Below are 25,769 nucleotides of genomic sequence, written 5' to 3' on the forward strand. Positions count from 1 at the left end.
TTTGGGCCCACAATCCCTAGCTGAGCTCGGCAGACGGTTCAGGCCCTGAGAATCTAGCTGAGCTCGATGCTTGGCTTGGGCCCAGTATCCCTGGATGGACTTGGCAGGGGACCTTGGCCTGGGCCAATGCTCATTCAGAGACCCAGAACGATTGCAGGATCCACAGCACAGGGGAGCTAAGGTTCACTGGCTGTGAGAGCCCAAAACGATAGGGCTAACCTCCTGCCATCCACACCAGTGAAACATCAGAGCTTCCAGCCTATAGAAATCGTGAGAAAACAAGTGAATCTATCATCAGACTCCCTCCATCCAACTCTGGAAGGTACCCAACAAAAACAAAGATGGCAAGATGTCTAAAGGACAGCATAAAAGCATACACACACACACACACACACACACACACACACACACAAAACCAACATGGCGTCTCCAGTTTCCAGCTATCCCAAAGAAAACAACCCAGAGAACTCAAATAATATGGAAATACAAGAAAATGACCTCAAAGCCTTGGTAATGAGGATGATAAAGGAGGAAACAAATAAAATTCATAATCAAATGCAGGAAGACACAGCACAACAGGTGAGAGACATAAAAGAAGCACATAGAGTGGAACTGGAAAATTTTCAGGAAAATACAAATAACCAGATGAAAGAAATAAAACGGCTCAAGCACTATAAAGCACTATAAAGCACTATAAAGCACTATAAAGTGGCAATGGAAGAAACTCAGGAATATACAAAAAATCAGATGAAAGTAATAAAAAAATCAGTTCAAGATCTGATGATGAAAATGGATTCAATGATAAACACACAGACAGAAGAAAAACAAGAATGTGAGTCCTCAGAGAAGAAGGTGAGCAACACAGAGGTGAGCTTTTCTAACAGAATCCAAGAGATGGAAGAATGAATCTCAGGTCTAGAAGATACAATCACAGATCTTGTAGCAACCATTAAAGAAAATGCCAAATCTGAAAATCTCCTGACACAAAACACCCAGGAAATTAAGGACACCATGAAAAGAAGAAATCTGAGGATAATAGGCAGTGAAGAAAGAGAAGATATCAGACTCCAAGCCCAAGAAACTATTCTCAACAAAATCATAGAAGAAAATTTCCCCAACCTAAAGAAAGAGATGCCTATAAACATACAAGAGGCATACAGAACACCAAATAGAATTGACCAGAAAAGAAAAACTGCCCGTCACATAATAGTCAAAACACAAAATATACAGAACAAAGAAAAAATATTAAAAGCTTCACAGGAAAAGGGCCAAATAACATTTAATGGCAAACCTATCAGAATTACACCCGACTTCTCAGCAGAGACCATCAAAGCCAGAAGGGCCTGGACAGAGATCCTGCAAACCCTACGAAACCACAGATGCCAGGCCAGATTACTTTACTCAGCAAAACTATCAATAACCATTGATGGAGAAAAAAAAATATTCCATGTTAAAACCAAATTCAAACAGTACCTATCCACAAATCCAGCTTTACAGAAGGTACTAAAAGGAAAACTCCATCCCAAAGGGTCAAGCTATAACCAAAACTACTCAGAAAATAGATAATTATACCATGGCAAAAACACAACTACACAAACATTCAACTGGAACCAACATCAAAATTAAGACTCTTAACAGTCACTGGTCATTAATATCTCTCAACATCAATGGTCTCAATTCTCCAATAAAAAGGCACAGACTAACTGAATGAGTGCATGAACATGATCCAACATTCTTCTGCATTCAAGAAACACATCTCAGCCCTACTGATATGCATTACCTCAGGGTAAAAGGTTCGAAAAAAAATATTCAAAACAAATGGTCACAAGAAGCAAGCAGGCGTAGCCATTTTAATATCGAACGAAATAGATTTTCAACCAAAATTAATCAAAAGGGATGAGGATGGACACTTCATACTCATCAAAGTTAAAGTCAACCAAGATGACATCACAATTCTGAACATCTATGCTCCCAATACAAGGGCACCCACATTTGTAAAAGATTTGAAAAAAAGGCTTAAACCACACATCGATCCCCACACAATAATAGTGGGAGACTTCAACACACCACTCTCACTGAAGGAAAAGTCATTGAAACAGAAACTAAGCCGAGAAATAACATCATTAACCAATGCCATGGGTCAAATGGATCTAACAGATATCTATAGAACCTTTCACTCAAACAAGAAAGAATATACCTTTTTCTCTGCACCTCATGGAACCTTCTCCAAAATTGATCACATCGTAGTTCACAAAGCAAGCCTCAACAGATACAAGAGGATTGAAATAATACCTTGTATCCTATCAGATCACCATGCTCTTAAGCTGCAATTCAACAAGAACAGAAATAAACAAAAGCCTACACATTTGTGGAAACTAAACAACTCTCTGATAAATGACACCTGGGTCAGGGAAGAAATAAAGAAAGAAATCAAGGAGTTTCTGAAATTCAAAGAAAATGAAGGAACAACAGACCCGAATTTGTGGGATACATTGAAAGCAGTGCTAAGAGGAAAATTCATAGCACTAAGTGCCTTTAAAAAGAAATTGGAAACACTGCACATAAGCATCTTAACGACAAAACTGGAAGCCCTAGGAAAAAAAAAGAAGCAGAAACACCAAAAAGGAGTAGACGTCTGGAAATAATCAAACTCAGGGCTGAAATTAACAAATTAGAAACTAAGAATACAGTCCAAAGAATCAACAAAGCCAAGAGCTGGTTCTTTGAGAAAATCAACAAGATACATAGACCGTCAGCCAAACTAACTAAAAGGCAGAGAGACAGTATTGAAATCAACATAATCAGAAATGAAAAGGGAGACACAACAACAGACACTGAAGAAATACAAAGAATCATAAGATCATATTTGAAAGTGTATATACCAGAAAATTTGAAAATCTAAGGGAAATGGACGATTTTCTTGATCAATTCCCCTTGCAAAAATTGAGTGGAGAACAGATAAAGAAGCTAAATAGTCTAATTTCCCCTACAGAAATAGAAGCAATCATTGATAGTCTCCCAACCAAAAAAAGCCCAGGGCCAGATGGTTTCAGTGCTGAATTCTACCAGGCCTTCAAGGGCAAGCTAATACCGATACTCTTCAAGCTACTCCAAAAGATAGAAAGGGATGGAACATTACCAAATTCATTCTGTGAGGCCATAGTCTCATTGATACATAAATCTTACAAAGACTCAACAAAGAAAGAGAATTTCAGGCCAATTTCTCTTATGAACATCGATGCAAAAATACTAAATAAAATACTTGCAAAACGAATACAAGTACACATCAAAGATATCATTCATCATGACCAAGTAGGCTTCATTCCAGGCATGCGGGGATGGTTTAATATACGGAAATCCATCAATGTAATCCACCATATAAACAAAATGAAAATAAAAAACCACATGATCATCTCTTTAGATGCAGAGAAAGCATTTGATAAACTCCAACACCCATTCATGTTTAAAGTTTTAGAGAGATCGGGAATACAAGGCACTTTCCTCAACATAATAAAGGCTATATATAGGAAGCCAATAGCCAAAATCAAAGTAAATGGTGATATACTCAAGGAAATTCCTTTAAATTCAGGAACAAGGCAAGGCTGCCCACTCTCTCCATATCTCTTCAATATAGTACTCGAAGTTCTAGCCAGAGCAATAAGACAACAAAAGGAGATCAAGAGTATCCAACTGGGAAAGGAGGAAGTCAAATTATCCCTATTTGCAGATGATATGATAGTGTATGTAAGTGACCCTCAAAATTCCACCAGAGAACTCCTACAGCTGATAAACACCTTCAGCAATTTAGCTGGATACAAAATTAACTCAAAAAAGTCTGTAGCCTTCCTATACACAAATGACAAGCTTGCAGAGGAAGATATTAGGAAAGCAACACTCTTCACAGTAGCCACAAGCAATATAAAATATTTAGGAGTTACTCTAATTAAGCAAGTGAAGGACTTGTTGGAAAAAAATTCAAAACTCTGAAGAAAGAGATTGTAGATGATATGAGAAGGTGCAATGATCCTCCTTGCTCATGGATCGGGAGAACTAACATAGTAAAAATGGCCATCTTACCAAAAGCAATCCACAGATTCAATGCAATCTCTATCAAAATACCTACACAATTTTTTAAAGACATTGAAAGTTCAGTTCTGAACTTCATATGGAAAAACAAAAAACCAAGAATAGCTAAAACAATCTTGTACAATAGAAGGTGCTCCGGAGGAGTCTCCATACCTGATCTGAAACTGTACTATAAAACAATAGTAATTAAAACAACATGGTACTGGCACAGCACAGGCTGGTTGATCAGTGGAATCAAGTCGAAGACCCAGATATGAATCCACAAACATATGGTCACTTGATTTTTGACAAAGAAGCCAAATCCATTCAACGGAAAAAGGATAGCATCTTCAACAAATGGTGCTGGTCTAACTGGGGGTCGATGTGTAAAAAAATGCAACTGGGCCCATATTTGTCACCTTGCACAAAACTCAAATCCAAGTGAATTAAAGACTTCAACATAAAACCAGAGACACTAAGTCACTAAGAAGAAAAAGTGGGGAAGAGCCTGGAACATATTGGCACAGGAGACAACTTCCTGAACAGAACACAAATGGCCCAGTCATTAATGTCAATAATTAATAAATGGGACCTCATGAGGCTGAGAAGCTTCTGTAAGGCAGGAGACACTGTCAAGAGAACAAAATGGCAGCCTACAGGCTGGGAAAAGATCTTCACCAACCCTACATCTGACAAAGGTCTAATATCCAAAATATATAAAGAACTCAAGAAATTAAACACCACCAAACCAAATAACCCAATTGAGAAATGGGGCTTGGAACTAAACAGAGAATTTTCAACAGAGGAATATCAAATGGCTGAGAAACACTTAAAGAAATGTTCAACCTCCTTAATCACCAGGGAAATGCAAATCAAAACAACTCTGAGACTCCATCTTACACCCATCAGAATGGCTAAGATCAAAAATTCAAGCGACACCACATGCTGGCGAGGATGTGGAGAGAGAGAGGAACACTCCGTCATTGCTGGTGGGAATGCAAACTAGTACAGCCACTTTGGAAATCTATCTGGTGCTGTCTCAGAAAACTGGGAATAGGGCTTCCTCAAGACCCAGCTATTCCACTCCTTGGAATATACCCAGAAGATGCTCCAGCACACAATAAGAAAATTTGCTTACCCATGTTCATAGCACCTTTATTCAGAGTAGCCAGAACATGGAAACAGCCTAAATGTCCATCAGTAGAAGAATTAATAAAGAAACTGTGGTACATATACATTATGGAATACTATTCAGCTATTAAAAACAAGGAATTCCCGAAATGTGTGGATAAATGGATTGAGTTAGAAATGATCATAATGAGTGTGTTAACCCAGAAGCAGAAAGACTCAAATAACATATACTCACTTTTATCTGCATACTAGCCCAAGGGGTATGTCCCATGAAAGTCTTCACTCACCAGGAAACAGGGACAGAGGGGAGGACATCCTAATGGGACTCTAGATGAGAGAAGCATGAGAGAATATCAAAGTAGAAGGATCCAGAGGGTCCTAGAAACCTACAAGTAGAACATTATGATAGGCAGATTTGGTCCCAGGGGTCCCGCTCAAACTAAGGCACCAGCCAAGGACAATACAGGAGGTAAACGTTAAACCCCTACCCAGATCTAGCCAATGGTCAGAACATTCTCCACAGTTTAGTGGAGAGTGGGATATGACTTTCTCAAGTACTCTGTTGCCTCACAATTGACCATGTCCCCTGGAGGAGGAGATCTGGTGGCACTCAGAGGAAGGACAGCAGGTTACCAAGAAGAGACATGATACCCTATGAGCATATACAAGGGGAGGAAATCCCCCTCAGGAACAGTCGTAGGGGAGGGGAATAAAGGGAAAATGGGAGGGAGTGAAGAATGGGAGGATACAAGGGATGGGATAACCATTGAGATGTAACAAGAATAAATTAATAAAAAAGATAAAACATAAAAAGCCATGGATTTGAAAAAGAACGATGAATCAGTATTGCATGGAAAGGTTTAGAAAACAGTAATGAAATATGGAATTATAATTGTATTATAGACTCAAAATATTTTTTTTTTGATTTTTTGAGGCAGAGTTTTTCTATGTACCCTTGGCCATCCTGGACTCACTTTGCAGACCAGGCTGGCCTTGAACTTACAGTAATCCGCCTGCCTCTGCCTCCTGAGTGCTGGGATTAAGGCATGCGCCATCATACCCGGCTAACTCAAAATATTTTAAATAAATAACATAGAATAACTTTTCCTATTTGGATCTACCTGCATTTGAACTCACTGTCTGTCCAGCAAGTTCTCTCTACCCTTCTGTGATAACTGTGAAGCTCAAGTGTTGCCTCCTAATTGCTGAGTGGTAGTCTTTTCTTAGCCCTCATTCGGCCTCCCTTCTCTGTAGCATTAAGTATATCTCCTTGTGCTGAGCTGCTCTGCTACAATTGACTGCTTTGTCTGCTTACATATTTCCTTTCCCGTATGGGTACTTCCTCCTTTTTCTGGTGACCTCCTACTTTTATGTGCTATCTATACTAGAATTATTAACTAAGATTTAATATTTGGTTCTATTTCATTCCATTTTCAATAATCTTCACTATAGTTCATATAAATTTCAAAATTCAACCGTGTATACATAATTTCTTCTAATCTATATCTTCAAAAACAACTTTACTTCAGCTATCAGTATCACAGTTCTGAATATTGAATGATCATTTGAATATTTTAATTAATTAATTTATTCATTTATTCACTTTACATCCTAATAGTAACCCCATCCCTCCTCAATTTACAGTCCCATTCTCCTTTCCACTCTCCTTCCCTCTCCAATATTCCTCAGAAAAGAAAAGGCTCCCACTTCCCATCCACCCTAGCTCATCAAGTTATAACAGGAATGAACATGTCCTCTTCTTCTCTTTCCTTGCAAGACAATTCTTCCAGGAAGAAGTGATCAAAAAGCTGGCATCAGAGAAAACCCCCACTTCCCTTATTATAGGACCCACATGAAGCTTGAGCTGCCCATTGGCTACATCTGTAGTGGGCCTAGGTCCAGCTCATGCACGGTCCTTGGTTGGTATTTCAGTCTCATCAGGCCCCTCTGGACCCTGGTTAGTTGGCTCTGTTGGTCTTGTGGAGCTCCTGTCACCTCTAGGTCCTTTTTTTTTCTTTCCCTACTTTTCTATAAGACCCCCTAAATATCACCCAATGTCTGGCTGTGAGTCTCAGCATCTGTTTCAAAGAACTGCTAGGAGGAGTCCTTCAGAGGACAACCCTTCTAGGCTCCTGTCATGTATGTATTTCTGGGTCTGGGTTACACCTCTCAAGGCAACCTTTTCTAGTCCCATCTATTTACCTGTAAATTTCATTAATTCTTTGTTTTTAATAGATAATTAGTATTCTATTGTGTAAATGTACCACAGATTTTTATCCATTCTTTAGTTGAAGGATATCTAGGTTGTTTCCAGATTCTGACTATGACAAAACTAAAAAAATAAATAAATAAAAAGCAGCTATGAACATAGGTGAGCAAGTGTCCTGGTTGTATGGTGGAGTTCTTTTAGATATATATCCAGGAGTCGTAACCTAGATAAATCTCTATTCATAAAAGTCAACTTAGCATAAGAGCTTATAATTTTAACTTTAGCTTTTCCCCCAGTTACTTATATTCTCCTTCCAAATAGTCTAGAATCACCAAATCAGGAGCCGTTCTTAAAATCTCCAATCTCCCCCAGATAAGATAACTAGTCAGTTATTTCTGAGATTATAATACAATTATTCTATTTCCCCCTCTTTCTTTTCTCCAAAGCCTCTCATGTATGATTCCCTTCTCTCTCAAATTCGTCCCTTCTTTTGCATTATTATATGGTAATATCAATATATTTCATATATATATATATATTCCCACAACTAGTCAGTATTATTAATTTTGCTTCTAAAGTGTCTCTTTTTCTTGCTTTTTCTGAGCTTTTTGATATGTCATATGTGAGCTTATTTTAATAACTCAAACACTTGTACCCTACCTAATGTCTCGATATTCAAATCTGTTAAACATGTTATATAAATAAAACACTGACCATTTGCTCAGTACTATAAGAGTGAGTTTTTCTTACCAAATAAAGTCTAACATCCTCAACTTAATTAAGACATTTTTTATTTTGAATATAAATTCTATTTCTAACTTTATTATATATTCTTTGCTACCTCCAAAATATTTCTCCAATCACATACAGCTTTTATGTCCATATTTTCTTCTCTGAAATCATTCTCACATTATGACACCATTGTTAATCTTCAACTTCAAAGTAAAATATACAAAATCTTTTTTTTTCCTTCTTGGCAGAAAGTAATTGCTTCCTCACAGGCAGCCCTTCAATATTATTTAATTCAACTTACATTAGCCAATATGTAGCCCATATTGAATAAAAAATAATTATTATTGTTTCTAAGTGCCCTTGACACACAACTGTCAGCTCTATGAGTATACAAATTCAGGTTTATTTATCTCTTTTTTTCTATAATATCAAATGCATGATAGTATATTTAATAATAGCTTCAAATCTCTCCCCTCAGGGCTCAATGAACTCTGTGGAAGAGGAGCACCCCAAAAAATGTTAAGAGCCAGCAGCAATGGAGAACACCAAAAAAGGCAAGGTTTTCCATACACAACAGGACTGACATACTTGTGAACTCACAAAGTCTTTGTAACCTACAAGTCACTTCTTCCTCTATACTCCTGTCTATTATCAGACTCATCCATCATTGTTAACTTTTGTGGGAATGCACTGTTTGGTTTTCTTATTCTTGGCAGATTAGGCTTACATTCACCACAACAACAGACTTATTCAGCTTCTTTTGTCTTTTCTTTGGTTACTACTAGAGTGAGTTAGATTTACCTGCACTAAATTTTTTTCATGTCATGGGTGGGCTCAAATATTGAAGGGAAGAAATGGAGCAGCTTAAGGGAGGTAAGGGGAGGAAAATGACTCTGTTTTCGGTAGAAAAGATGAGATCATTTTTTAAAAGATGTCATTTTCTTTTAGATGCAGAAGATTGTTAGACTCCCCTTTGTGTCCTTTTATCATCCAAGGTCAAAAAAATAGTAGGAAGAAGTTACTTCCTAAAATGATAGTGAAACCTGAGCTGTCGGGCATCATTTAAGCATAAAGATCATGAAGTACTTCGATAACTGCTAGTGTAACCAAGATGTCTGTGGGCTGGATCATGATAAATATTCTACTGTGGCAGCTCAATACATCAGCTTTATATGTAGCAGTAAAAAAATAGCAATTTTAGAAACACAGCCATTGTCTAGTATGTCTAGTCTTGAATATATTGCTCCAGTGTATCAATAAGCAATGGTCAGACAAAACTATGTATATATGCAAGTGTATTTGTGTGTCATATGTATGTGCATGTATTTAACACATAATTACTAACTATAATAATTACTAACTATAATAAGTATGTGTTAAACACATGCATATACACAAGCACACATATATGCTATAACACATAATTATTCTATAAGTAGAATGGGTTGGGTCCTGTGACCCAGGAAATATCTCAATAATCATAATAAAGCAACTTGGAAAAATGACAATACTTAGGAGAGTTTCTGTTTTGTTTGCTGGCTAACTAATTTGTCACCTGAGATTTGTCTCATGATTTAATTGTTCTTAGGGAAAATTTCTGCCATTCATTATTTCATGTGTTTAAAGTTGCCAGAATTCCACCTTTCCCTACAATTAAGTAACCACACCCAGATTAATGGAAATTGTAAGTTACAATCAAAATGTGGAGGGCATACAGGAAACTTTCACTGCTGAAAGGACTAATGCATCTCTTTTTCACTGCTCTGTATGACAATGACACATGTAAAATAATTCATGTATGCTAAACAAAGTATAATTACATATTCAGCATATAATGACCTACACTACTGCCCGAATTCAGTAAACTATGGTATATAAATAATAATCAGTAATAATGTGACACATAAAATATGCTTTAGGTAATCATGAACATTAAAATGCATGAATTTTCAACAGCAGAATGTGGATGTACAGGAAACAAAAGAAAAACTTGGCAATTCTGTCTTTTCTTTCTCTTCTTTTGTATCTCAAAACCATTTCACTGAGAGTTTACAGTATAATTCCTACTAAAAAAATCTAGGAAATGTTCATGTCATTTATGACCATAAGTCGTAATGGTATATGAAGTGGTTTTTTTTGTGTGTGAATTTAGTAAAATTCACATTCAATTCTTATCACTTCAAATTCAATTCTTATCACTCACTGAGTATTAAAATTAAAATAAATTTCAGTTTAAGAATTTAATGTGTAAAAGACATCAGCTTCACTAGTTCACATATCCTGGAAAGATCATGAAAGTAAGAATAGATATCTTTATTCAGTGGTCTGAAAATAACCAAAGTAGATAATTTGGAATGCAGTCAAAATAAAAGCAGAGTTGAAATTACAATATAAATAATAATAGTAAACATAGCTGCTTCTGCCATAATACTGTCAATTGATGCAGATTGTACAGCACAATAATTATCAGATCTGACACAGGTAAAATAATAATAAATTAATGGTTTGCAGAACTAAGTCATATGTTATAGATTTCCACTATGTAGACACATAATAGCAGAGAACAAAGGACATTTATAAAATGTAAAATTATAAAATTAATCTATAATTCTATACTACATACAGTATAAATTATGAAATATTTTTCATATTATTAAAGATGAATTTATACATCTTGAATGAGTGGGCTTCATTATATGCAGCTATTACTAGTGCCTGTGTGACAGATTTGATTAGCCTTACTGTAAGTACTTTAACAGTATGTTCAACCCCAGGAAAGGGTATGAAATTAAATATCAGATTTATCACAGGTTAAGTTATTGGTCTTAAGAATTAAAAAATAAATTGGGAGGATTGTTGCTATTATAAATCTACATATATTACATATATTAAATATAGACAGTAAATTTTGTACAAGTCTCCAAGTCTCTTAAAAATGTCAAAGGTTTCCTTCACTTATAATTTGAAAAATAAGAGTATAATATTTCAGAATGTGTTAACAGTAATTTTCATGAGCCTGAGATTACTATAGATCCTTACTGTTTGATGTCAAAAGGATGTTATCCTTATTGGAATATGTCTTATTCTCTGCAGTGAGCTTTGTATAACAGACTGCTATTTTCTAGATCTTGGGCAGGCTCAATTTTGGCAATATATCTGTGACAAGTACATAAACTAGCAGATATATAGTCTGCTACTTCACACAAAGTTTTTCTGGAAACAAAATTTCATTTCAATTCAGAAAGTTGTTACTTTTTGTTCATCCGATGATTTTGGTTTACTAATGTTTGGACAGTTCTAGAAACATACATAAATTCAAGTTTGTGCCTAAGAAGATGAAAGAAATATAATCCATAATGCTGAGAAAAGACTTTGTTTGATGTTTCAAAATCACATTTTTGTAAGCAATAGTCTACATAACACCAAAACATCTGGATGTAAAGTGAACATTGTAGTCAATCATCTAGATGTTTCTAAATAGCCAGATGCTTTGTGTTGGTTACAAAACAAAATTCAAATGGATGACTGAAATGTTCATTGTCATAGTTACCTGACTAGAATATCACATCCCTTATTTTAGCAATGCAGACAGAAGAGATCATGAGACATTCCTAAGGAAATAATAGGTAGCTAATACCTATATGATTATTCCATGATATTCCTTTGTATATTATCAATAACAGAAATTTTGCCATGAGTTATTATTTTACCCTCAAAATAGTTTATCTTATATATTTTGTGCATATTAATTTTAAAATTCTATAAACCGTAATAAAGATCAGAAACATTAGATAGGTTTAAATAACAGTTTCAAAGTCTGACATGGTGGCACATGGCTCTTATCTTCTCTCAAAAATCAGAGACAGGAGCATTGTGAGTTCAAAGAAATCTTGAGCTATAGAGTAGGACTCCACCTGTCTCAAAAACTCAAGGCTGTATGTAAAGCCCAGAAGCTAATTGCTTTCTTCATATATACAATGTCTGGGGTTGAAACCACAATACTGAAAAGAGACATATATAAAAGTGTGCCAAGTTTAATTATCCACATGAAAAATTAATTTTAAAAGGACTGGAAACAGTGAGCAAACATTTATTATAAAGCATGGACAAAGTAAACATTTTTTTGTTAAACATTGAGTGTCTACTGCATACCAGACTGGATGACTGGGATCAGGGATGCAAGTTTAATCAGCCATCATATTCATATGTGAGGAATGTCCGTTATTATAGCATTTAGTAGAATGGTAACAAGTAAGAACTGTAGAATGACATAAATGACAAGGGATCTGGATACAGTGCTATTGATGCAGTAACAGTGGTTTCCATCTCTGCCTAGATAGTCTGAAAATAAATATTTGGTAAAGAAAGTTTGAATAGAGAAAGGCTTTCTGTGCAAAATCTTGAAGAAAAAAAGAAAGAAGACAAGAAATGATGAAAATAATTTAAATTTAAAAGAAAAAAGGAGTACTGAGGAAGACTATTTTAAAAAATATTTTGTTCTTATTTTATTAATTATACATATATGTATGTGTAGAGATTCGTGCACATGAGTATAATGCCTATGAAGTCCAGAACTGGGCAACAAATCCCCTGGAGCTGGATCTACAGGTACTTGTGAGCTCTCCTACATGGGTGTTTGTAACCAAACTTGGGTTCTCTGCAAGAAAAAACATGCTGTTAGCAGCAGAGCCATTTCTCCAAACTTGTAAAAAGAGAAATTTAATAACCAGACTTAAGGCTTTTTAACTTGCCTACTATTCCCAGAAAAACAAACAAATACTTGCATAGTGTATATTAGGCTTTCTAGAAAAAAATAAATAGTTAAATAAGTTGAAAGGAAACTTTAAGATAAAAGAAAAATATATATCCTATTCTGGCTATGTATTTTGCTTTGTTTCCTTTGAAATGATTTGCTGATTTAAAAGTAGCACAAGCAGAAAACTTAAAATATAAACATCCATGTCAATAGAGGATGCTAAGATAGGGCACAGTAATGCAGGACGTGACTATAGTCCCTTGAGCCTGAGAACACGCAAAATGTAGTTCATGGTTGCGAAATCAGCCAATAAATGTTTGGCAAAGGTCACTTAACAAGGGAAGAACAGCCAAGTAATCTGATAAATTCAGTCTTCCTGTGATAGTCACCAAAATTTAAGTGGTACAGAAAGATGTATTAAGGAGCCCGGGAGAAAGAGGCAGAGAATGGGCTAATTAGGAATGAAGAGTGTACAAGTTATAATTGAGCAAGATATTCTGTTCTCTCTGAGTTATAGGAAATAAAATCTTTGTTTTAGGTGTTGGATAATATGCAGTTACAATAAGTAATGAAGAATATTGTGACAAGCTGGCTCCCCTTTACTTAATTGTTGGCCTAAAGTCATGAAGAATGAGCAGGGGCAATACTTACAATGGATCACATTACTTGAAAAAGAGACTCAGTGTGAGCCATAATCAGGTCAACATCTTGATCTTAGAACCTCTAAGCCTCCAGAAATATGAGAAATAAATTTCTGTTTTTAACACTCTCACTTTGGCAAAAATTGTCAGAATGAACTAACACAGTTTCTATTTCCTTATCTCTAAAATAGATATAAAGCTCTACCTTGGGGGACTACAGACAACAGAAGATAGGATGTATACTGAGCACCTAACCAGTATGCAATAATAGCAACTATTCCTGCCATTCAGTACTTATTATAATTTTGCAGTGGCCTGATATGCTCTTTTTCTTCAACACACTTAGGTTTCTTGTTTGCTGTTTATATGGCCAATTGATCATTTAATTTAATATGTTCATTAATTTCTTATGATATCTGAACTGCTGACTGTACACATAGATAAGTATTACCTTGACCTGTGGATTAATTTATCACTTGATTTTATGTTTTACTTGGCCTCTGGCTCACAACTAACCAGTCCCTGTTTTACTAGTGTTCCAGCTCATCTAATTTGCTAACAGTAACATGGCAATTAAATAGAAAATTAGAAAACATTCTTTCTTATTATTTATTATAATTTATTCAAATTAAATCCAGATTGAAATCTTCCTTGTCCCTCTCACCCTCTCTCTTCCTCCCCATCCCCCCTAGAACTCTGACAAGTGGGGTCCTCTGCCCCCACAATCTGACCACAGCCTTTCAGGTCACATCTGGATAGCATGCTTTTTTTATGTTACCACAGAGCCTCTCTACCAAGGGACAGTGATCAAATCGCATGCAACAGAGATCATATCAGAAGGAGTCCCTCTCTCTTTCTCCCCCCACTTACCCACTTGGAGAATGAGCTGTAACAGGCTACATCTGACTTGGGAGTCTAGTTTCCCTGCTTGCAATGTCATTGGTTGCTGCCTCAGTTTGTACAGGACCCCCTGGGTCCCTATCCATGAGCTTTGATTGTCTCCTTGTGGAACTCCTGACAACTGCACTCCTGTCCTTCCATCCCCAACTCTTCCATACAACTAACAGCACTTCCCCTAGAGTCCAACTGCCTTTAATCCCAGTATTTGTCCCAATCCCCTGTTGAGTGGAGACTCTCATAGATCATCTATGTTTGGCAAATATTCCCACCTTTCTATGTCTGGGTTACCGCATTCAGGATAATTGCCTGTAGTTCCATCCATTTGCCTGCAAATTAAAAAATTTTCTTGATTTGACAGATGAATAGTACTCTATTGTAAATAATAAAATTAAAATATAGGGTACAGAGCTAAACAAAGATTTCTCAGCAGAGGAATATCTATCAAATACCAGAGAAACACTTAAAGAAATGCTCAATGACCTGAGTCATCAGGGAAATGCAAATGAAAACAACTCTGAGGTTCCATCTTACACCTTTCAGAATGGCTAAGATCAAAAATTCAAGTAACAGTACATGGTGGCTAGGATGTGCAGAAAGGGGAACATTCTTCCATTGCTGGTGCAATGCAAACTTGTACAATGCCTTTGGAAATCTGTCACTTTCTCAGAAAATTGGGGATAGCACTACCTCAAGACCCAGCCATTCCACTCCCGGGCATATACCTAAAAGATGGTCTGCCATCCAACAAGGACATTTGATCAACTATGTTTACAGCAGCTTTATTCTTAATAGCCAGAATCTGGAAATAAAACAGATGTCCCTCAACTGAAGAATGGATAAAGACACTGTAGAAAACATTCTTAATGTAAGTAGTACTCTATATTTTTACTTCTACAATGTCCTCAAGTGAAGTACCAACCAAGGACCATGCACGGATTGAATCTAGGCCCCCCTACACAGATTTAGAAAATGGGCAACTCAAGCTTCACGTGGGTCCTCTAGTAAGGGGAACAGGGAATGTCTCTAACATGAAATTTGTTGCCTGTTTTTGATCACTCCCTACTAGTAGGGCTACCTTGCCAGGCAACAGGAGAAGATGACTTCCTCAGTTCAGATACGAATTGACGGCCCTTGGCACTTCTATAGCAACATATCTGATTTTAGAACCATTATTTGAGCCAGGTGGTGGTGGCATACATCTTTAATCCCAGTACTTGGGAGGCATAATTAAGATGATCTCTGAATTTGAGGCCAGCCTGATCTACAAAGTGAGTTATAAGACAACCAAGGCCACAAACACACAAACACACACACACACAAACACACACACACACACACACCTATCTCAAAACATTATTTGATTTTTATTAGTTGATATAACACTCACACATGTACTAAAATATGTATTTGCATGCTTGTATAGTCATATCTCTCAATGTTGGTTCTCCGAAGATGGTACTGTAATAATTCCACTATCATATTCATTGCGACATAAAATTGACATAAAAATGGGTCTGTTTTGGCCTTGTACTTTTATGCATATCCTTATTCGATTTTTTTTATAATTCTCTTATCATAACTAGGTCTGGGCAGGCTTTCATTGAGGTTATTATGAGACAGTTAACATCATGGCAACTGCAAATTAAATTGCACAGGATATCAGCATTGTAAAAGAAACTTAAAATTCTGACAAGTAATTACTGGTTATGATTGGTAATTGTTTTGTTGAAACAACTTTCTCTTAATTCAAAATGCCCCCCAAAGACAGAATTCTACATTGAAAAAAAATAACTACTTGGTAGCCAGGAACATGGCACTTTTTAAAAATGCGCCAATTTTCAGTATCATTTTGGCAAACCATTCCAAAGTACTGCTCTTGCTTTAGTAACTGGAAAGTAATGTGGCATTTTAAATTTTGTTACCCTTTTCAACAGCTCTTGTCCAATGGAGTTAAGAGAAAAGAGAAGCAGCAAAGCCATGGTCCTATTTGATATCACCAATTGTAGAGCAGGTAGCTTCAAGCAAGATAACTTTAAGGAATAATAACTCTTCACACCATTTTACAATGGAAAGTGGCAATGATTTTTGGATAGACTAAAAAAAAGCACACTCTTTACCTATGCAAAGTGTCACCACTATACAAGAGGTCAAATAAAAGGGATTATTGAACACTTAAGTTGCCAAACATTGTATGTATTTAGTGGATACTCAAAGATATGGCTTGTTCTTTGCTCCAGAAGAATGTACACTGTAACAGTGGAGAAAGGAGCATATGCTTTAACAGTTCAATATCAATAGAGGCCTGATCCACTAAAAATCTGATGGAGGTATAGTCAAGAGTACCAGTGCTGAAACAAAGGCTCAGGAGGGCCAAGAAAAGTATATTCTTCCTATTGTGCCTATAGAAAATAAAAACAAAGTTGATTCTTTAAAACAATTAAGTAAATTATATTGCAGTTATTTCAGTTACAAGTTTGACACAGCCTTACCAGGATTAAGTCAAAGTATTGGCAGGATAGCACCTTTCCTTTCTGGAAAACCCAGTAGATATTTTTATTGTATTCTTAGTTTTTCCTTTTTATTTCAATATTTTTTATCATGCTTTAATAAATTAATATATTAATCATGCTTAATAACGAATTTCATTTTTTATTTCACCATTGTGAAAATGCATTTTAATCATACTACACCTACCATCCCTAGTTGTACTCCTAAGTTTTTCCTTTTATTGAAAATCGTTTTTTTCCACATAATGTGCCCTGATTATGGTTACCCCTCTTTTTACTCCTCTCAGTCTCTCCCTATTTCCCCTTCCATTCAGATCTACTCCATTTCTGTGTCTCATTAGAACACAAACAGGCCTCTAAAGGATAATAATATCACAAAATGAATGATAAAGAAAAACTAACACATCTGGATTTGGCAAAGCAAACAGAAGGACAAGAGCACATGAGAAGGTACAAAAAACAGAGACCTACTGTTATCACACTCAAGATTCCTCATAAAAACACTAACCTAGAAATTATAATATATACACAGAGGAATTGGTTTGGAACCACGCTGGCCCTGTGCATGCTACTTCCATCTTCATGAGTTCATACAACCTTTGATCATGTTTATTTAGAGGTCCTTTTTTTCTTGGTGTCTTCTATCTTCTCTAGCTCTTACACTGTTTCTGACTCTTCTGCAGGGTTCCCTAATCTCTGAGAAGAATTTGATGTAGACATCTAATTTAAGGATGATCTTTCTATGGTGTTTTTACTCCCTAAATATTGTCTGACTGTGGATCTCTGCATTTGTTTCTATCTGCTATAGATGGAAGCTTCTCTAATAATGGCTCAGCAAGGCACTGATCAGTGAGTGCATTAAAATATCATTAAGAGTTATTTTATTGATCATTTTTTTTCTTTCGAACAGTAGTATTTCATTGTATCCTAGGTCCTTGGACTATCTTGTCTCAGATTCTTGGCCATACAAACATTTTGGTTTCATCTTATGGAGTGGGCCTTAAGGCAAATCAGATATTGCTTGATTCCTCCTGATCACTTTGTGCCACCATTGCACTAACATATCTTTCAGGTGGGACACCGTTGCACATCACATGGTTTATAGATGGATTGGTGTTCACATTTATCTTTTGGTACACAATAGAAGGTAACCTAAGAGTTAAAACTCTATGTAGACTCCAGTTCAATTTCTCCATGTTTGATGAGATGTGTCAATGCTGTCTGTGGCAATTGGGTCTTGCCTTCTACTTATGGAAAGCAACTTGGTTGCAACCAGGGCTGTTTACTGTTACAAGGAACCCCTTGGCCAACAACTAGCTCAATTAATAGACTTGAAGATTTATTTAGTGACAATAAATGGCCAATTGGGGCTTTGTCTCCCATAGTATTTGGCAATTTCATTTACATTGTGTTCATATATGTATATGTTTAGGAAGCTTCTACTATATTAGGTTTCTATATTACCCCACAAAGGATTCTTCATTTTCACTTTTTCCTTATATTCTCCCCTTTGCCTACATCATCCTTCTTTCTCCCATCTTGATATTCTAATTCAAGGCCCCTGTCCTATTCATCCATAAATATCTCTTCTATTTCTCCTGCCTCCTCTAGTCCATTGCTCTAAACCTAACCTCAAAGGTTCCACTTCTCTCCCACCCTTAGTAATATTTTTTCACTTTCCAACTAACCCTCCTCACCTTGAGTTTCATGCCTTTGTTTTGAATAAACTAATAAAATTTACTAGGACTGATTGCATGAACCCATGTGTGAGTTACTTACATTATGTGTTTTTTACCATTGGCCTTAGCAATGAGGAAAATGACTCTCCTGCTCTATCAACTATTATCTTAATGTACAAATTCTTGAAAATATGAAGACACATGAGCCTCTTCTTCTTCTAATAGAAGTTTTTGACAGACCCAGTCCTATGTATATTTTCTGGAGGTAATACCCATAACTGCTACAAGGGCAACAAACATTCTGTGTCTAGAAAACAGTGTTTTATACTATTATTTCCTCTTGCACTGGATCTCACATTGCCTTATCTCCTTCATCCATGATATATATTTGAGCCTTGGAGAGTGTGTTATAGATGATTGTTCCAACTTCTAGGATCTTACAGTTCTCAAGCCAGCAATATTGTAATTTTTTTGTATTTTGTCCACACTTTCAATCTTCCTATCCATGACTCTAATTTTCCTCCTAAGGACCCAAACATAATTACATTAGGGCCTTCTGTTTTAATGTCAATGATTAATGGATTGTGTTGCTCCCATAATTTTCCTATATCATTATACCTAATTTAATCACAAGTTCTAGAGAGTAGAAACTTGAGGAGTAGGAATCATACTTTAATATATCTTATCAACTATGCTTTAAGATACTGGAAAAGGTTGTAGTATGTTTCTGAACAAAATTTAAAGCTTGAACAGAGTTTTGAAAGGAGGCTGGAGTGTTAGAATGAACTTCAAATTGGACTTTTTATGAAGTATTCAAACTTCCTACCATCAATATATTGATATTATTTGTTAGAAAAAATAATTCCACTATATGGTCGTAGGCTATCAAGTTTCATCTTGGTAGTCTGTTTATTCTTTCTTTGAGTGCCACCAGGCCTGCCCACCAAGGGAAGATGGTCAAATATGGGACACATATGTCAAAAGAGGAAGAAATGTAACCATATATAGATACAGCATGAAGGCCAGACTGTGAGGTAAAAGATTTATATAATACAAACTATAATATAAAAAAATTTGTAATCACAGGTGAACAATATCAGCAGAAATATGGATATAATAAATGATAACTTTTTAAAACTAAAATGTACTGAAAATTCCAAAACAGAAAATTAAGAATGCCTTTGATAAACTGATCAATAGAACTGATATGACTTAAGAAATCACATACTCTGGTGCCTCATATTTGACCATGTCCCCTGGAGGGGAAGACCTGGTGGCACTCAGAGGAAGGATAGAAGGCTACCAAGAAGAGACTTGATACCCTATGAGCATATACAGGGGGAGGTAACCCCCCTCAGTCACAGTCATAGGGGAGGGGAATAAGGGGAAAATGGGAGGGAGGGAAGAATGGGAGGATACAAGGGATGGGATAACCATTGGGATGTAACAAGAATAAATTAATAAAAAAAGAAATCTCTCTGAGCCTCTTAACATATCTATAAGAGTCTCAAAATAGTAAAGCAAGGAGAAAAAAAAATGTAACACAACCAAAGACCCAGAATCAATAAGGATGGTGAATGTATAGTTTCCACACTAGACAGAGAAGAGAAAATAGAAGAAACATTTGAACCAGTAACAGTGAATAAGTCCTCCCAATTGATATAAGGTCCCAAACTAAACATTCAGGAAGGTCAAAGTTTTCCAAGAAAATGAATTATTCGCCAAAGTACTCTACATGTGTCATATGCACATCTTAGAAGACAAAAAGTGAATAAAAGGATTGAAACAGGTTTTCAGATATAAAAACCTGTAGCAAGATGCATTTACTATACAAAAGATTTCAATACTTCTCTTTTGAACATTAATAAATATAACATGCAGAAAATTACTGAAGATATGTTAAACCCAAATACTAATATCAGAAAATAAATACATGATATAATTGTAGATTCTGTGAGCACTGAAAGGATAATAAAGAATATAATGATCTGCTCCATGGATATGACTGGGATAAAAAGATGAAATTCCTTCAAAGATACAGTCTACTATAATTCACACAAGATATAGAGAACTGGAATAGGCCCATTTATATATTAAAGATATTGAATCAATTATTAACAGCATCCTTTCTGTATGGGCTTACTGATAATTTTATCAAATTATAGCAAGTCTTTACATATCTTTCTTTTTTTTTTTCAACTTTTAGAGACTTTATTTTCCTTCCAATTCTCCCTTTGCTCAGGTGTCTGCAGTGCAACTCAGGACCACTCAGTGGTGGCTCCAACCCACTCAGTGGCCTGCGCAGTGGGAGCGGCTGACCAGTCCTCAGTGGTTGGCTGGGAGCTCCAGTCCTCAGTAGGGAACTGCTGGATGGGTACGGAGGGCACCTGCACACCCTCAGACCAGTCGGCCACCTCTGGCTGCGCAGCAGTGAACTCAGGAGCTGGTGCAGTCCATTCTCCCTGGAATTCCTCCTTGGTCACAGCCTTCTCAGCAGCAGCCTGCTCCTCCTTCTCAATCTCCTCTGGGTCTCTGTAGAAGTAAAGATCAGGCATCACCTCCCATGGGTGCTCACGGGAGATAGTGCCACGCATGCGGAGTACTTCCCGGGCCAGCATCCACCACATCAGACCCACTGAGTGAGCTCCCTTGTTGTTGCATGGGATGGCAATGTCAACATAGCCCAGAGGAGAATCCGTGTTGCACAGAGCGATGGTGGGCAGGTTGACATAAGAGGCCTCTGTGAGGGGCTGGTGGTCAGCCCTGGGGTCAGTCACCACTAGAAGCCGTGGCTCCCTGAAGGCTGCTTGGATCTGGTTGGTGAAGGTCCCAGGTGTGAAACGGCCTGCAATAGGAGTGGCTCCAGTGGCAGCAGCGAACTTCAGCACGGCTCGCTGGCCAGTGTTCCTGGAGGAGATGACGCTGACGTCAGCAGGGTTCTCAATGGCAACAATAGCACGAGCTGCAAGCAGCAGCTTCTCCCAGGTCCTCTTCAGATTTATGATGTAGATACCATCACTCTTCCTTTTGTAGATGTACTGCTCCATCTGAAAGTCAAGGTTGGTGCCACCTAAGTGGGTTCCCGCGGCAAGGAATTTGAGGACATCCTCCTCCTTCATCTGCAGGACATCAAGGGCTCCGGATATTGTGTAAGCTTCCCTTTAAGTTACGACGGGAATCGAGAACAACGCCGTATGGACCCGTCCCTGGGCAGCGTGGAAAGCACATATCTTTCAAAGACACAGGGAATGTTCCTACCTAGTTCTATGATGACCAATGTCAAAACCAAGTAGTGATATTAGACAAAAGTAAAGTTACATAACAATATCTCTATAAACATAGATTGAAAACACAATATAATTAATATTAACATCCCACAGAAGGAAAGAAAGAAAGGCAAAAATCCAAGAAAGTATTTTTTGAGTAATACTACTATGACAAAAAGAATACAAATGCATTAAACAGAAAGTACCATACATTTGTATATTAATAGTCTTACATGTATAAGTGCTCAATAAGAAATATCCAAATATATGAAGCAACAACTGATAAAAATTCAAGAGAAAGAAATTAGTCCAATGCTCTAGATGGAAGAGTCAATATTAGAATTTCAGTTATTTTCCAATTGATTTATAAGCCTATTTCATCCCAAGTCAATTCTCAGCCAGTTATATTCTGGATATTACATCATAGCTTTAATGCTTTTATGAACAGAGAAAAACCCCCAAAGAGTGAATGCAATTTTGAAGGTAAAGAATGAAGTAGGACATCAACAACACTCAATTTCTCATTTCCATTTTAATACATTATTTGAGAAAGTGTAGTATTGGCAGAAGCATAGAAAAATAGATCAATATAAAGGAGAGTCACAAAAACTAATCCATTAAAACATTGTGATGTGATCTTTAAGAAATAAACAAAAAAATATAATGAAGAAAAGATGACCTCTTTCAGTCAACAATGCCAGAAAAATGTGGACAGCCACATGCAAGATAAAAGGAATCTCAATATAGACTATGTACCCTGTCCAGGTCTTTACTCAGTAGAGTATAAAAATGTATGTCCAATAGAAAACTGAGATAATCTCCAGTGTGACTATGATGAAATTCCCTTACGAACATTGATGCAAAAATACTCAATAGAACACTTGTAAACATAATCTAAGAACACATCAAAGATATTGTTCACCATGACCAAGTTGATCTCATCCCATGCAAGCGAAGATGGTTGAATATACAGAAATCCATCAATGTAACCCATCATATAAACAAACTAAAAGAAAAAAAAAACACATGATCATCTCCTTAGATGCTGAAATAGCATTTGACAAAATCCAACACCCATTCATGTTTAAAGTCTTGGCGAGAGCAGTGACAAAAGGCACATAACTAAACATAATAAAAGCAATGAACAGCAAGCCTATAGCCAAAATTAAATTAAATGGAGATAAACTCAAAGAAGTTCCAGTAAAATCAAGCACTAGACAAGGGTGCCCACTCTATCCATATATCTTCAATATAGTACTTCAAGTCCTAGCTAGAGCAATAGAACAACAGAAAGAGATGAAGGGAATCCACTTTAGAAAATAGGAAATCAAAGTGTCACTATTTCCAGATGATATGATAGTGTACACATGTGACACCAAAAATTTAACCAGAGATCTCTTGTAGCTGACACCAGAAGAAGGAAAGATCTCTCATCTTCATGGATCAAGCGGATGAACATAGTAAAAATCGTCATATTACCAAAGATAATCTACAGGTTTGACACGATTCCTATCAAAATACATACACAATTCTTTACAGACCTAGAAATATCAATTTTCAACTTTATAGAGGAAAACAAAAAACCCAGAATAGCTAAAACAATCCTGTACTATAAAATATCTTCCAGAGGAATCTCCACCACTGATCTCAAGTTGTGCTATATAGCAACACTAATAACAAAGGCTTGATGCTGGCACAGAAATGGGCTGGTTGATAAATGAAATAGAATCAAAGACCCCCCTTCAAAAAAAAGAACCCTGCATACCAATGGACACTTGATTTTTCACAAAGAAGGCAAAACCATACAAAGGAAAAAAGATATCATCTTCAACAAATACAGTTAATCTAACTGTATATCTACATTAGAAAAATACAAATAGACCCTTACTTATAACCCTGCACAAAACTAAAGACCATGTGGATTAAAGACCTCAACATAAAACAAGACACACTATATCTCTGTGAAGAAAAAGTAGGAAAGAGCCTGGAAATCATTGGCACGGGAGACAAATTCTTGAATAGACCACCAATAGCTCAGGATCTAAAATCAACAAGTAATAAATGGGACATTATGAAACTGAAAAGCTTCTGTGAGGCAAAGGAAACTGTCAACAGAATAAAATGACAGCTCACAGATTGGAAAAAAATCTTCAGCAAGCTTATATCTGACAAAGGGCTAGTATCCAAGATATATAAAGAACTCAAGAAATTAAACACTACTGAACAAAATAACCTATTTACATATGAGGTACAGAGCTAAACAGAGAATTCTCAACATAGGAATATCAAATGGCTGATAAACACATAAAGAAATACTCAACAATTCATAGGCATTAAGGAAATGCATATTGAAATGACTCTGAGATTCCATCTTACACCTACCTGGATGGCTTAGGTCAAAAACTCAAGTAACAGCACATGATGGTGTGGATGTGGAGAAAGGGAAACACTCCTCCATTGGTGATGAGACTGCAAACTTGTACAACCACTTTGGAAGTCAATCTGGACCTTTCTCAGAAAATTTGGAGTAGTTCTACCTCTAGACCCAGCTAAAACACTCCTGGGCATATACCTGAATCCACCATACAACTAGGACATTTGCCCAACTATACTCATATACAAACAAACTTTATTTGTAGTAGTCAGAGTCTGGAAACAACCTAGCTGTCCCTCAACTGAAGAACTGACAAAAAAAATATTTTACATTTACACAATGGAATACTACCCTGCTATTAAAAACAAAGAAATCTTGAAATATGTAGGCAAATGTACCAAAACAAGAAATGATCGTTCTGAGTGAGGTAACTCAGACTCAGAGAGACATGCATGGTAATAGAGACACTGATAAGCTGATATTGGCCACATAATGCATGATCGCCACACTACAATATACAAAACTAAAGAAGTTAAATAACAAGGAGGATGTGAGGGATAATGATTGCCCTCAGAAGAACAAATAGAACAAACACCAGAAACAGTTGAAGAGAAGAAACAATGTTGGAACCTACCATTAAGGTCCTCGGAAAGACTCACAGCCAAACTTCAGGATTGACCACTGGAAGTCTTATGGATGAGGTGGGAGATAGAAGGATGTGGAGGTTTTGGTTAGAAACTAAATTTCTGATGAATGTACTCATTGTCTGAATTCCTATTGTTTTCTAACTGCTTCTTTTAGTACATCCATTCTAATTAAGGCGATGTATTATGCTTTAGAATTATTAGATTCAGTTTATGTATTCTTACACTGAAGAATATATAAGTGATATTCTATCCTAATTAATGATATCTGATTCCTTCGTGTAAAACATGTGTGTCTCTGTGACTATATGCTTTTCTTTGGTTAGTTTCTGTTTGTTTTGTCTGATTCTGGTTATTTACTTTTATTTTATCTTATCTTATTTATTATTATTATTATTATTATTATTATTATTATTATTATAAGTAACAGTAGTATTAATATAGTATTAAGTTGCCTCTTTCTATTCTAAGAGAGAAAAAGAAAGGGTATAGATTTTGATGATAAGGGGAGTGGGAGGGATCTTACAGTAGTTGGCGAGGGGAAACCATAATCAGAACATGCTGCATGAAAAACATCTATTTTCAATTAGGAAATATAGTACAGAAAAACATAAATGGAACACTGAAAGTATTTTTTAAATTACATCAGGATTTACAAAAGTCACATTCCTCTCACTGGTGAAATTTGGTGAGCCAAAGAATTTTCCATTACTTTATGTGGCCAGCCATAAGATGTTGGTGGAGAGACGTAAGGTTTTCAGCATATTTTGTTTAAATTTATCATCTTTTCATGAATCTTGCCTGTAACATTGTTTATTCTAGCAGATATATGATATTTGTTTTCCTGCATTCTCATGGCATTTAT

General features: G+C 36.3%; 1 protein-coding gene and 1 pseudogene across 2 annotated transcripts in view; both read right to left on the bottom strand.

Annotated features, from left to right (window-relative positions):
* Window positions 1-25,769, bottom strand: part of LOC311601980 (protein SET-like) — a 468,622-nt pseudogene that overhangs the window by 206,391 nt on the left and 236,462 nt on the right. The window lies entirely within an intron of this gene.
* On the bottom strand, window positions 20,802-21,840 carry LOC311602365 (small ribosomal subunit protein uS2-like). The gene has a single exon (XM_084790314.1). The coding sequence runs from the start codon at window positions 21,737-21,739 to the stop codon at window positions 20,879-20,881; it is 861 nt and encodes a 286-aa protein (XP_084646440.1). The 5' UTR covers window positions 21,740-21,840; the 3' UTR covers window positions 20,802-20,878.

This window comes from Acomys minous (genome assembly GCF_964271855.1).
Source record: "Acomys minous genome assembly, chromosome: 7".
NCBI classification, from domain to species: domain Eukaryota; kingdom Metazoa; phylum Chordata; class Mammalia; order Rodentia; family Muridae; genus Acomys; species Acomys minous.